At 41.7% G+C, this 15,177-nt stretch overlaps 1 protein-coding gene across 5 annotated transcripts in view; it reads left to right on the top strand.

Moving 5' to 3' along the window:
• Positions 1–15,177, top strand: part of FOCAD (focadhesin) — a 293,131-nt gene that overhangs the window by 214,026 nt on the left and 63,928 nt on the right. For all 5 annotated transcript variants that reach the window (XM_025216584.1, XM_006034585.3, XM_025216583.1 and 2 more), the window contains 2 exons: positions 4,637–4,825; positions 5,381–5,502. In XM_025216584.1, the coding sequence (XP_025072369.1) occupies positions 4,637–4,825; positions 5,381–5,502 (311 nt within the window). The remainder of the gene's footprint in view (positions 1–4,636; positions 4,826–5,380; positions 5,503–15,177) is intronic.

Below are 15,177 nucleotides of genomic sequence, written 5' to 3'. Positions count from 1 at the left end.
GGCCCCCCCCAAAAAACAGTTTTTAGGATTATCCTAGCTTCCATATCATTGATTTTTAACCAGGGGGCCATGGCACTGTTAGGCTCCCTCTACACATGCAGGTAAAGACACAATTAGATTTCATGCATGATCCACACAATTGCGCCTCCTCCTATGCCACATGTGCATGACAATAGGCACAATTATGGGATCGTACATTAGATCCAATTATACCTTATTGCTGGTACAGGGGGAGACAAATAGTAGGTTCCACCTGCATTTACAAGAAATAATGGCCACAAGCTAGCAGAGAGCAGATTTAGACTGGACATTAGGAAGAACTTCTTCACAGTTAGATTGGCCAAGGTCTGGAACGGGCTCCCAAGGGAGGTGGTGCTCTCCCCTACCCTGGGGGTCTTCAAGAGGAGGTTGGATATGCATCTAGCTGGGGTCATCTAGACCCAGCACTCTTCCCTGCCTATGCAGGGGGTCGGACTCGATGATGTATTGAGGTCCCTTCTGACCCTAACATCTATGAATCTATGCGTTGGCAAAAAGTGAGCCCCCATAGCTGAGAGCCCACTTTGCTGAGGGGGTTCACAGCTGTGGGGGCCAGGTGCAGCCGGGACTGAGAGTCTCCATAACTGACGAGGCTCCCAGTCCTGGTTGTGCCTCATGGTGATGGTGATGCATCAGTTGCAGGACTCTCAGCCTGGCTGCTTGTACAGAGAGTGAGCCAGGAGTTTCATGCATGTCTGAGCCTTGGGGATCATGGCATCCAATGGGGCCACTAGCTGCAGGGGAGGCCCTGCTATATCTGCAAATGAAAGCTCACTAGCAACCAGCTAAAGTTAGTACACAGTTTTGAAGTCTAACTTTATAGCTGGTTGTAGCTTTTTATTGTGTGATGGCTCCTTTGCACATGTAGTTGGTAATTGCGCAATTAACCAGTTAATTGCATAATATCTGTATTGTGTAGAGGGGCCCTAGGTATGCAAACATGGGCACGTCTACACATGCAATTATGAATAAAATAAATAGTTTGAATAAAATCGGGAGCTTTTTGCTCTGGAGTTTTTTGCTTCTGGATGCACCGTTTGAACATACACCTGGGAGCAAAAAAACTCTGGAGCATATTGTGTTAGGCTAGGGACAGATGTTACACACCAACCAGTTTAAGTGATCGGAAACTGGTTTAAACCTGTAACAGAACAGACGTTCAGTGCACGTAAACCAGTTTGAAAATGGCTGAAACCAGTTTGAGATAAACCTGGTTGAATGTAGTATCAGACTTAACTGATTTGGCTCAAACTGGTTTATGCAGTATCTGTCTAGACCCTTTGCTGGTTTAATTTAAATCTGATTCCCCAAGCATTCCAGCATGCTGTCTGGGCTGGGTGGGGCTCTCTGCTCCACAGCAGGGCTGGCCTCCTCCCTGTGCTCCCTGGCTGGAGCTCCGGCAGAGACTTGCAAGCACAGCAAGGTCTACTAGCTTCCCCATGCCCCCCTTGCCACCCCTCACCCCTCACTGTTTAAGCAGAGATCCCTTCCTCCTCTCTCCCACAGCGCGAACCATAGTCAGAATGTGGTATGCTAGCTAATGCTGTGTAAGGCAAATAGGACAGTGTCTGCTTAGGGCTTTTTGGAGCTAATGAGCAGCTCACATGGTTGTCCCTGCATTCCTTCCTTTGGAAAAAGCTGTTTAGGAAGAGCTTGAACTAATGTGTGAGGCTTTGTTTTCTGATAGGGTGCTAAATGCTGATAACAGAGATGATAAATGCTCTGTTATCAAGGGAGGGGAGCCCTCCCTAATCACAGTGTCCTGCCAGGGCCTGCCATGCCCCCCTCAGCTCTGCGCTGTGGAAGGGAAGGGAGGGCTGCTCTAGCACCCCCAGTTTCTTGCACCCTCAGTTTCTAGCCTGAGCCACTGGAGGCATGTGCTGGCATTTTTTCAGTTCAGAGGGGATATCTGTGCAGTTACAAAGTGATTTAGCCTAGCCAGGTTAGACTAACCTGCAAAGATTGAATCAATTCAGGCTCAGGCTTTTTGAATGTCTATCCCTAGCCTGAGAGTTTATTTGTGCAGGGAGCAGGCTGGCTGAGGCACAAGGGTGCTTCAGCAGGTGGGGCTGTACCCTTGTGCCAGAACCAGCCCCCCCTGCTGCACATGGAGCCCGGTCGGAGCAGCCCTGGGGTGGCAAGCTGACCCCCTCAGGTTTTCTGCAAGCCCAGGGCTGCTCTGACCAGTCTCTATATGCTGGGGAAGGGCGGGCACTGGCTGAGTCATGGAAGTGCTTCATCATGGGGCCTGCGTGCTGGGGCATCAGGGTGCTTCAGTGACAGGCTAGCTCTCAGGCAGCCTCTGCACTGAAGCAACCTCATGCCCCAGCCAGCCTCATTACCATCTACATATGTACTCAGACAACTAAAGCAATGCCACCACAGGGTACTACTTGTGTTTAGACGTACTACCTTGCAGTGGCATTTATTAATCTACTGCAACCTAATAGGTTCGGGCATCTAGATGGTGATGTTTTGCTGTGGTACTAATTAGTCAGCTCTGTGGTAAACGTCTTGTGTAGATGTGCCCACGATTTACAGGATAAATCTAGAATTTTCAAATAGAAATCCATAGTTATGGTTTTTCTGAGTTCTTTGCAACAGAAAAAATGTTCTATTTTTCTAGTGAAAAAAAAATGAGTGAAAACTAAGAGCTGGCATTTTCTGAGGGGTGCCTAAAGTCTATCCAGGGTGCCTCATGTCTAAAAAGGTTGAGAACCGCTGCTCTGTATATTATTTTCTGAAGAGAGAAGCTCTTATTGCTATGGTAACAAGATATAAAATCTAAAGCACCTATCAGAATAGCTTCTATATAGGAATTACTTTTGAGTGAGGGTTTGTCTTTCCTTGCCTTTCAGGAGAAAATGGTCTTGACTCTCAAACCAGCTTGCAAGGGCCAACTCAGCTACATAGCTAAGAATCAAAAATGAAATTAAAAATGAAAGTTAAATATGAACCAAAACAAAGCAAAGACTTTCTGCGAGACAAGCTGACTGTAGTTCCCATTTACTCTTATTGTATGGACCATGGGAAACTGGAACTGAGAAATCTTCCCTTGTCTGGGCCCTTTGAAAGAGCATATTATTTGTTCAGTGGTTCAAAGGAACAGAGCCAGGAAGGGGAATGAAGGGATAATAATTGTCTGCACACATAAGCATCAGGGGTTTCAATAAATCCATTTGTCTCTGGATTGGCATTTGTTGGGCACTGTACATAAGCTGGTAACATACTATCTTATTTTTATTAAAGGTTCTTCCTATATAACAGTTCTAAAGGACAACAGTTAAATCCTTTGTTTTATTGTGGCATACTGTGTGCACGCCAATATTTTGATTCATGGTAAATGTCAACAGTGGTTGCCTCTGGGATTTTTTGTTTCCTTACTGGTCTAAAACTTTATGATGTATTATAATTTTTTTCAGAACCAGATCTTCTTTCATGAAGTTAGCTTGATTTCCAGTGTGATTTATGCCTTATCTATATCTGTAGGTTAGATTTGTTTACCATTATGACTAGAAGTAGCAGAATCATAGTATCTTCAAAATCTCTCTTTTAATTATAATTAATAAGCAAACTTAAAATGTGAGGAAGTACACAAGTAGGCATTACAGTAATGATTAGGCTATAAAACCTGATTTAAACCCCAACAGCAAGTACTGAGATGTTAAAGTAGCAAATATGCTACTAAAGTAGCAAGTATAGCAAGGGTCTTGTAATCAAGATTGAGTGCTCTTTCATCTTAGATGGGCTCTGATTCCTAGGCAAAACAGCATTGCATCTGGTTTGGAAACTTGCATGCCAAAGTTTCAAGCCTAATGTAAAACAGTTGTTATAAATCCCTTTAAAACATGGTTATAAAATGAAAACAGACTCTTAAATCTATCAGTGTTGTCAGGTGCTTGTATGAAGTTTGCTTCATGTTGGGATGCAGTAACACTGCACATGCATATTTGTGTGCGCACACACTTCCACCCCAGGCCCGTCCCCTCCCCCAGCTCCAACAATAAAGGCTACTTAAGCTTATTTCACAGCCAAGCAATAACTTTACATTAATTCTTTATAATGTTGAACTTGGCTAGAATATAAAAGACTTGGCTTGAAAGCATACAGCTTTATAAACAGTACCAGAACTGTGTTCACAGAAATTAGAGTACTGGCTTTGTATTTTTCTAATGCTGGAAAGTTCTGCAGAAAAATATCATTTGAGAGAAACTTTTTATTCATTGGTTAATGTAAATTTAATTTCTGATTGTCCCTTTTTTCACTTTGAGCAAACATCAATGGCATAACAATCAAACAAAGAGTACATTGATCGACAGCTTGGAGAACAGTTCAGGCTATTTTTCTTTTGAGTCTGAGCATCTGACATCACTTATTCAGAGCTTCCTGAGCTGAAGTTTGAGTGGAGGTGAACATGGAGTCAGGAAGACTTCAGGAGTTCTAAATCCCTGACCTTGGAGCTTTCATCTGAATATGTACTTGCTGGAAAGCATAACTGCCCTGAAGCACAGCTGTGGTTTTGGGTTTGTTGGAATTTTTTTTTGGTCTGTCTTTCTTTTCAGCCACTGACCTTTGTCTTTCCCCCTACTTCCTCCAGCATTTGAAGAGTTTGCAGCATCACTTGTGAAACAAGAAATGGCCAACATGCCCCGTGGTGTTTATCATTCTGCACTGAGAAGAGGGGCCACACACTCAGATCAAGGGAAGACTGTAGCAGGAGTTCCAAACTTCTTGTTGAAAATGTATGAGAGGAACAAGCAACCAGGTCTGAAGCCTGGCCTGGCAGGTGAGCTTTCATTGTTAATGGGTAAGTCACTTCCTTGATTAATGTTTCAAAAAGTCTGGGTGCTGTACACTAAATGTTTAAAATCTGTTAATGTCTGTGATTCAGGAAAGTTCTTAGACACATACCTAAGTCTAACCCGTTTCATGGTAGCACTTAAGCACATGGGTATGTTAGAGTTAAGCAATATGCTTAACTATTGCCCAGAAGAAACTTTTTTTGAATTTTAGAAAAGGATCAGTTTAAGCAACAGTCATGTACTGTTACCTCTAATGCTCCCTTCACTATTTTCTCTGCTTCTTTCAAAAACCGTAAGCTCGTTATCTTCATAAGGCTCTTAATACCAGTAGTCTGGGAGCTTTGAATCATGAAGTGATTTCAGAGCCCCTGTCCCACTTCTCAGTGTCACTCTTTGTAGACAAGCTTTTATATCTGTTAGATTTTTAATTGGCTTTAGAGGCATTTTCTTAAGCATTTTATTGCACTGTGTACCTCACATTTTTGCTGTATTCAGCAGTATTTTCTATTGATGCACTTACTTTTTTTTCTCTTTTTAAGCTGGCATGTTGTTATGTTATGATCTTCCAGTCCATATGGGCAAAGATGGCAAACCAATTAATCGATTTTTGGTCAGTAGGGGGCGCAATTTCCAGCAAATGTTAATAGCTCTCATTCATGAGGTAAGTGTTCTTGGCTTTTCTTCCCTTTTCAGAAATAATGTACTGCTTTCCTCTCTGAGTCACATTTGCTTATTTTAATTAGAAAATACTAGCTACAAGCTATGTAATGTTTTTAATGTACCATAATTAACTAAAGTTGCTGTGAGGGACAATTAACGTGAATAGAATGTGTAAATACATCTAATAAAATGCTCTCTTTGCTGAAAAGCTCCCTCAGAAGATCACTGGAGTAAATTGAAGCTGACATTCCCCCTTTGCCCTCCTCCACTCACCCAGTGGTTGTGTTAATCAGGCTACAGTGCTCTAGAATTGTGGTGTGTCTGTCTGAACAACAATTATGGGATTCTAGCATAGGGAGCAATCTCCACCTCCTCGTCAGAGTAATAACAACACAGCATATCTCTTAATTGTTTCCAACTTCCTGGAATATTATGCTGATGTGGCTGATCTTGTGCAGTGAACTTTGCTAAACTGGAGCTGTAACATGTAAATTTGTGTGGTTTTGGGAAAGAAACAAAATGATATCCAATTAATCATTACAGAAAAAAGAGCTTGTTAAAATCTTTCAGGGAATTTAGAATTATGGTATTATGCTTGATATAAAAACTGCAGAGGCCATTAAAACAAATAAGTAGTTAAGACAGGATATGGGGAAATGAATGTGCCTTTCCCATTTTTATGCCAGCATGAGCATTTATAAAATCTAGTGCAAATGATAGTCTCTGTTGCACAGTTAATAAAAAAAGAAAAGTTAATGTGACCTGTTTGTTACTGCTGAGGTTTATTATGTGCATCTCAGTTCCCAGGTTGTAAATGAGAACGTCAACATTATATAGGCTTATCCTGGCATGTGTGAGATGGACAGAGTAGCATAGATGAGTATAGAGGTGCCTTATATAGAAAATCGGAATCTTTTTCCACTCCTAGAATAATCCCTGTAGGAATAACAATAAAATGTCCAGTTATCTTTATTTTAAGACTGCTGTCAGGACAGTGCCAGCTATTCTTTTGTTTGTACAACAGCAAAATAAAGGTTTAGATGTAGGGTGACTATATAGCACAATATGAAATCTGTAACTCCGCCCAAGGCCCCCCTTACTCCCCCATCCAGGGAGTCAAAGGCCAGTTAATGACCCCGTTGTTCTTTACTTCTTAAGTGTTAACAGTCACCTGTTTAAGTAACAATTAGTATTAATGTTCATTCCACTAATCAAGCCTAATCTATCTATGGCAATATTGCGATCTGCTAAAGCTTCCTATTTCACAGGTCATACTGCTCCACCTTCATGCCTATGCCTGGGGCACTCATTTTAATTTTCACCAGCTGGCTGGGACCAGCCTTCAAAATCTGGGACTGTTCCAGTCAAACTGAGACATATGGTCACCCTACTTAGATACAAGAGCTCTCATGTTTATAGGCTCAGCACAGCATGCTTATAGGCTCGGCAGTGCTACACTGGCTAGCACTATGGACGAAAGGGACTTGGGCGTCATGATTGGCCACAAGATGGACATGAGCCTTCAATGTGATGCTGCAGCTGGTAAAGCGAGCAAAACACTGGCTTGCATCCATAGATGCTTCTCAAGCAAATCTCATTCTTCCATTGTACTTGGCCTTGGTGAGGCCGCAGCTGGAGTACTGCATCCAGTTTTGGGCTCCACAATTTAAAAAGGATGTGGAGAAGCTTGAGAGAGTCCACAGGAGAGCCATGCATATGATCAGAGGTCAGGAAAACAGACCTTATGATGAAAGGCTGAGAGCTATGGGACTCTTCAGCCTGGAAAAGCGCAGGCTCAGGGGTGGTCTGATGGCCACCTATAAGTTTATCAGGGGTGCTCACCAGGATTTGAGGGAATGTCTGTTCACCAGAGCACCCCAAGAGATGACAAGATTGAACGGTCACAAACTCCTCCAGGACCGTTTCACATTGGACATAAGGAAGAACTTCTTTACTGTCTGAGCCCCCAAGTTTTGGAATAGACTGCTGCTGGAGGTGGTTCAAGCACCTACTTTGAACACCTTCAAGAGACATTTGGATGTTTATCTTGCTGGGATCCTATGACCCCTGCTGACTTCGATGGGCTGGACTCGATCTTCCGAGGTCCCTTCCAGCCCTAATTTCTATGAAATCTGTGTTTTATTGTGTGGTTCCCTTTTCCTTTATATTAAGAGTAGCCATCCTCCTTTATACAAATAGCAGTTAGAAGTTCTTTTTATAGATGGAATGGGTAGCACCACCTGGAGATAAAATTGTTTGATGCTTTTATTTACAAGACCCTTATAACTTTGTCAAACTTCATCCAGCAGGGCTGAATTTTTCCATGCTGATTGTCTGCTTCAGGGCAAGATTTAAGTTTTTGGTGGAAACAGTTTTAGCTTTTTCTGAGAGTGATTTTTCAAGAAAAATATGTTTTGAAAATATTCTTACAGCTGTTTTGTTTAGGAACCTAGCTCCTTTGTGGTTTAGAACAGGAACTTGAGATTTGGCTGGGGGCTTGCCTGGGTGTCAGGTATCTGTATTTTCTTTTGCCTGTGAAATTTGATCAAATGCATGTGCAGAGTTGGCAAATTTGTATGCATTGTGCATGCCCCAGCCTTGTGTTAGGGCTGACCAAAGGCCTTATTTGCTGCTGTTTCTCTCAGTAAGTAGAGGCTGCTGTGGCATTGGGTACAGGAACTGAGACCAGGGAACCAACCTCCCTTGAGGTTGCCAGTGCCCTTTCTGAGCCCAGACATCAAAGAGGAAATAGAAAGTAGCCTGAGTGAAATAGAGAGCTGTGGAACTGAGGATGCATGGGTGGAAGTGGAAATGGAGAGATAAGACTGTCATGGAGTCTGTGCAGGATAGTAGGGAGTTAGGAAGGAGGAATGACTGGCAGGCACCAGATGAAGTGGAGACAGAGTCCAGGGAAGATTTGGGATATGGGAACCTTTTGGGGGTGGGAGAATGACAAATGGTGGGGAGGTGGCAGGGAAGAGTAGAATTAGGGCAGGAAGACTTACTTGAAACCATGGCTGAAGAGCCTGGGGGAGGGTGGGGGAGTGATTATCACTTAGGAGGGCTCATCTGGAGATTGGCTAAGGAGTCTGGGATTTCAATAAGGAGTTGACACGTAAAAGAGACAGGTAGGTGGGGTAGCAGAGGTCAAGCTGGAGGGAAAGGTGGGGGTGGGGGGGCTTGGGGCAGATCAGTTTTGATCGAAACTATCCTCCAGAACTAGGAAATAAATCCAGGGTTCTCTATTCTCAACTGTCTTTTTTGGTGTCTGAAATCTATGGGTAAAGTGGGTAGTTCAGCTCCCTTTAGTGGCTGGCCACATGAAAGCTGACAGCCCATTACGGCTTCTGGTTGCTTTGTTAGCACAAGTGGCAGAGATCTGCGCAGTGAACCCAGAGGTCCCAACACTAGTGATGAGCCATGAGCATTTCAGTATAATGCCACATGATGGAGTTTCTGATTTTTTTTTTTCCTCAGGTTGCTTTAAAAATAAAAATTGAATATTGATTTAGAGGGAATGCCAAAATGGTGGCCCCAGAGAGCTTCCCCCCACTCTCCAGAATCTCTGCCTAAGGTGCAAAAATTGCTAATTATGCCTCTGTTAAGTGTTGTACAGAGTATGATGATTACCCAGATCCAAGACAAGGTTTTTCCCCCCTTTCAACATTGGGGATGAGGGAGGGGGTGGGAAGGAAACCTCATTTTGGGTTTGTGTATGGTCTGGGGTAGGCAGCTGCTGCTGTGGCTCCAACAGGAGAAAAGGTCATAGCTAGGTCCCAACCCAGCCTGACGGGGAAAGGGGTTGTGGCACAGCCCTAATGGGAGGGAAAAGAGGCATGGTCTGGCCCTGATCCAGAAGCAGGGGTGCCTGGCCTGGCCCTGTGGGTTAAGGGGGCATAGCTTGGTTCCAACCAGCCATACAGGGAATGGGGTTTGGGTATTTGGTAAAGGGGAGGGTGTCCATATCAATGGCCACTGCTCCCCTATTGCCAAATTTCTGGACCTGTGAGGAGCCCTGCAGGCCAGATGTGATGGCTCTGTGGGTCTCATTTGACCTATGGACTGGAGCTTGAGCTGCCCTGTTATAGAGTGATTCAACCCACGCTCCTTTCTAATAAGTTTTATTTGGAAATAAATCAGTTTTATTACAATGCATGTTGGCCTGCAGTTTATTTCAGGTTAAAAACATTATAAGGATTTTGTAATTATTTTCATAGGTAAGCTCTACAAATCCAGGCAATTCAGAGTAAAGGGCAAAGTTGAAAGAAAACCAAACATATTTAAGATATAAACGTACAGTAAAGTCTCCTAAATAATTTTAATTCTGCTGTTTAGTTACACCATGAAATAACTATACAATTATTTAGTATATAATTGTTTGTGTAGACTCAGTTTAAAGGTGAGAGTAATTTTTTTCCTTTTTGCATTTTTTCTCATTCTGTTGCTACAGAGTGGAGGTTATTTAGCCATATTTGTGTGAAGTCTGTCAGATAGCAGGGCAGGGTGGCACGTTAGAGACTAACTCATTCAAAGAGGCAGAAACTTTCATAGGTGTCAGCTACCTTTGTCAGATGCTCTGAGTTGGCTCCCATTCTGAGCAAAGTGACCTAATCAGGCTGCTCATTACACTAAGCCCCAGGATCAAAATTCTTACTGATAGAATAATAGGCCTGAAGTTGACATGTACATGTGTTCCATGTACACGCAGCATTTAAAGCATTTAAAGTCTGCAGGGCCATGAACTGGGGCGGGAATCCCCAGGCTTTGCAATCCCTGCCTCTGCTGTTCAGCTGGGGAGGATAGCCTCCCAGAGCCCAATTCCCAGTCCCTGGGGCTTTGCGATTCCTGAGGGACTGGCCAACTTGGGGAAGAAGGAGAAACTGTGAGTGCTGCTCTGCTTCCCGCCCAACCCTGTCCCAACCTGGCAGTCCCTGGCTTGGGGAAAAGTCAGGGAGCAGCTGTTGCTGCCCTGGTCCCCTCCTGGACCAGACCGGGAGAGAAGCATACAAGCATTCACTCTTCTGTGAGAAACTCTCAAAACCTGGAAAATCTCCCCCCAGAAACAATCGGGACTCATGGTAGAGGTGATGTCTTTATTACACCAATACAAGATATCACCTCTAGCATGAGTCTTGATTCCTTTTTGCCTCTAGACCAATACGGCTACAACCTGGATACCTTCTCCCAAAAGGGGCATTTTTCTCCTGGGGGAAATTTAGTGAACGCTTGAGCACTTATTTTTGTCAGGAAAATGGTGCTTCTCCTGGTATAAATGTAATGTCTGCATGGATTTAGGATTGATTGTTTGTTAAGAGTACTTGGCAAGAAAGGTTTAATGAGCAGTACGGACAGGTCACTTTGCTTGAAACTGAAGTAAATTCCCCAGCTCAACTCATGACTGGATTGCAGGGTTGAGCATTTAGTTAAAATGTTCATTGTAAGTTTAAAAAAAAAAGAAAAGAGAAAAGCTACAAGTTTCATTGCTGAAGCTATCAAATGGCAGTAGGTGGGTGACTGGGGAGCATATTTCTGAATGAAAATTGGGGAGACTTGTAATCAAGTAGCAGTTTTGAAACTTTGTCAAGGATTTTAATCAGTGATATCTTTTATTGGACTATCTGTGTGGTTGGGAGAGATTTAGGCAGTGTTTTTAAGGTTCTTCTTCAGGTCTAGAATTCTTTGCATTCAAAAGCCTGTCTAAGTCTGTCCCAACCCTGCAGTTGGTCCAATAAAAGATACCACCCAGAAAAATCCTTGCATCCTGTATACTTCCCAGACCAACACAGCTACCACATCACTTTCACAGTTATTCAGTATTCCCTGTTCACAACACAAGGATTCACTAGATACCAGGTTGTTACTAGATTCAGGCAGAGTTTTCACTTATATCATGTAGCTGGGTGTTCCTGTCTGGACTTACCTTTGAGTTTTAATACTTTATTTTCTTGTTCTTCCCAATCTTTTATTTTGAATATAATTCTTTATACTTATTTTTCCCTGGATGTTTTTCTCTACCTTATGGTGACTGTTGTATTTAAAGTAATTGTAGTTATAGCCTATAAAGAAGGCTTAAAGTCTAACACAACTACTTTATTTTGTATTACTTAGTGTTATAGTTGCAAGTAGATACTGTCTGGCCAAGATAAGTGTAAACATGAAAACGAAGTGTTAGTTGGAAAAAAATAATTTATTTTATCCTCTACCGAGAAGATCCAGTGAATGTCACTTGGGCAGTAGAAGGTTTGCAGTTATCACAGTGGTACACCCAGGTTTGTCTCTTTGGAGATCTATTGTGTGCTCCCCACAATGGACTTTGGACACCCAAGTTATTTTTATACATCTAATGGGATATTAACTTGAGCAATTGTATGAAAATAAGCTGTGTAATTGAACTTTCATTTTTAATGTGTGTGTTTGTAAATCAGACTGTTGAAAAGTGGGGTTGAAGCCACCAACATTTTGGGGGGCTTTTTGTGAGATTTATCAATGTTCAGAGTTGCCAAACGCTGAGTAAGGAGACTTGAGACTCTCTCTCTTCCTGCGTGCCACCCCCCGCCTATTTGGACTTGCCATATTTTAGTACGTTAATTAAAAAATACCTAGGCAGAATTTTTTACCACTGCACTTTTTGTATTAGCATTTTTACTTCATGTAACCTTTTGGATTCTTCTTTTGTTTATTTGATTGTCCTATGATATTGTCTAAGGGCAATAACAGTTCAAAGTCTTTACCTGTAGTTTGACTTATATTCGGGCAAGACGTATTTTTTTCCTAAAATTGAACCTGAAACTTGGGGTTGATTTAGATGCAGTCTACTCATAATAAAAACAACATGGTAAAATGATTATGCAGGAGGGAAGAACATTAAACAACTTTTCTTATTTGTAAATATCTGTAAAATAAAAGCAAGTTAAAAGTATCAGTGTTTACCTGCAGTTTAAATCTAGCAACAGCAGTAGCACAAAGGCAATTTGCTATTGAACCTTGAGAGACTAAACTCTTACTGTTCATCTCCTAGGTGCTATTCTAGCTGAAGCATTAGATGCAGGTCTAATATCTATCAACAAGCGTAGATTAAGATAAACAGGATTTTTTTTCCATGTTATTTGAGCTGGTTTCTCATGGGAGGCAGAACATACCTTCAATAAACAGTGATGTGTTTGAAGGATTGTATTGCTCTTTACTGGTCACTAGTGACTAGCAGGAGCAGCTCATCTCTCCCACAAGTGCCCACACACAATTTTGTTGTTTGGTAAGCAAAGCATGGCAGTGGGCCTTTGAAAGGACGTTGGAGTTACTGGAGTCATGTAGGTCAGAGGTCACTGAAATCATGTTCTGCTTTAATATTTTCTAAAGGGCCTACCTTCTGATGTATCTGGGATGGTGTTGTGCAAGAAATCTCAGAGTCTTATCACCATCACCTGGGCTAGATTAGCCAGTAATTACCTGCGACTGTTTCAGCAGTTTGGAATCATTTTTGCTCAGGGGTTTAAGGGAATAATCCCTTTTAGGCTTCACTTGTCTTTATTATGAAAATTAATCATTAGGAACAGTCAGATATATGTTCACATCATGGCCCATATGTTTTGATGGTTCTGTAAATGTAGGTGTTGGGTTAGAGGCTTTAAAGCTGTTAAGCGTTAACCCAGCTACTGATCTTTTTATTTCTTTAATGGATGTGAAGTGGATTCTGTTTGTTACATGTGAATGGCATTTGAAGCCGTCTGCTTATGGTACAAAAGCACAGCAAACTGGTATCTAAATCCCTGATTCCTGGAGCATCTTTCAAAAGAAGAAAGAGAAGCTTTACATTTCTGCCAAATTTAACCTTTTTTTTTTTCCATTGGAAAGAAATGAATTCTTAGGATTAATAAAAACAACAATATTTGTATTGTAGTATTGTAGTTGCAATATTGGTCCCATGTAGAAAAGGGGGCCACTTAGATTATCAAGTCTTTGGACCAGGGTGTGAAGGTTTATACAGTGGCCAGCACAATGGCGTCCTTCTCTTTGTACATATGGCCCTATACACACACATAAAAACATCCCTGCTCCAGAGAATGTACAGTGTAAGCAAGCTGTATTATGATAAAATGACTTTGTGAAACGGGCATATTCCTCTTGCTCATTTCTGGGATGATTTGGTTTTTAATGTAATCACAGGGTTTAAGGATTTATTTGAAATATATAGAAGTGGAAAAATTCAGAACAATGACCAGAGTTCTGTTTTAATGTACTTTTTTGTGCCTTGTTATTGTGATAGTGTATAATTTCGGGTTAAGTGCTTTTTAATCCCTATTCCTACAACTGGATGTAGTGGCAGGGAACCCAGCATTATTCAGTAAACTGCATTATTCAGAGTTGAGGCTGTTTCAGCAAAGTTCTTGGACTGTGATTCATGGACGTATCCATGTACAAGAAGGACACTTCAGCATGTTTAAGCACTTTTCTGAATGGGGTCCTATTTGGATGGTTTGTTTAAGGCCAACAGGAAACTCATGGCAGGCTGTAACGGAATATAACTGTGCTAAGAAATTTATGCAATTAAAACCAGAGTTTAATTTACTAATCTCAAAATGTCTTGTGTGCCCTCTACTGGCTATGCATCAGCAGTGACTAAACAAACTTGATTCATTAGAGACGGTCTGTAGCAGAGCCAGGGCAAATTCCAAGAGTGAAAATTTATGCAGATCGCTTTCTCTGGGTCAGACTTTTATAGAAAGGGATCTTATTTAAACCAAACTGACCTTTGTTTGGCAGAAGCTTGTGGCTGCATTCATGCCACACTGTTTTACAAGCAGTAAACTAATAATTAAAAAAGACCCCTTGCACACGCACCCAAACCCCAAATCCAGTAACGTACAAAACCAGGAGAGCAAGTCTCTTGTAACTTTCTTTCCAAATCTCCTTCTCCTGACTTGTGGTCATGCAACTTCTTTGCTTGCTTGTCCTCTGAGAGAAATGCACCATACGCCTTTCAGCTGTATGTAATTATCAGTAGTTTCAGCTGTATGTAATTATCTCTCAGCTGGTAGTATTTTCCTGAGTTGCTTCTATACCCAGGTAGGGAATTCTTCTCCAAAACTGTAGGTTGTCATCTTGTATGACAAGGTCTTCTCCTAGGACTACTGCCAGAGCAAGGTGTGGCAGAGTTTCCTGATCTCCTAGAAAGGGTTCTAAAAAACTCCTGTGCCTATCATTAACTTGAATACCAAAAGGACATCAACTTGCCGATATTAACAAATCCATGAAGTTTCAGAGACCACTGAGATGAGGTATCTTATGGCCAGGTTATTGAATCTAGCTTTTTATGAAGCTTTGTCCATCTAATGAGAGAACAAAAACATGTGGCTTGGAACAGCTGTTCCTAAGCTAGAATAAAGAATACCAATAATACCTGACAGATTCTCCAATATTGTGCCTTGTTCATTTTCAATTTTTGTTGAACATTCCCAAAAAACCTAATATTTGATAAGGACGACTGGTTCATTTTTATTTTTGTTTCCTTACAAAATAACTGAATACTCTTTAACAGTTTTACTATTCAGAGACCTCTGACAACTCCAATGATGTGGGTTGTATGCATTGTGTCACCTACAAGACTTATCTTTTGCTGATAACATGGTGTGCTCAAATAGTTCTTTTGATTCAAAGGTATCAGAGGACTTAAGAAAGA

This window comes from Alligator sinensis, unplaced genomic scaffold, assembly GCF_000455745.1.
Source record: "Alligator sinensis unplaced genomic scaffold, ASM45574v1 scaffold120_1, whole genome shotgun sequence".
In the NCBI taxonomy this organism is placed as follows: domain Eukaryota; kingdom Metazoa; phylum Chordata; order Crocodylia; family Alligatoridae; genus Alligator; species Alligator sinensis.
Note: the sequence above shows the minus strand (reverse complement) of the source record. Positions and strands in the feature narration are given on the sequence as shown.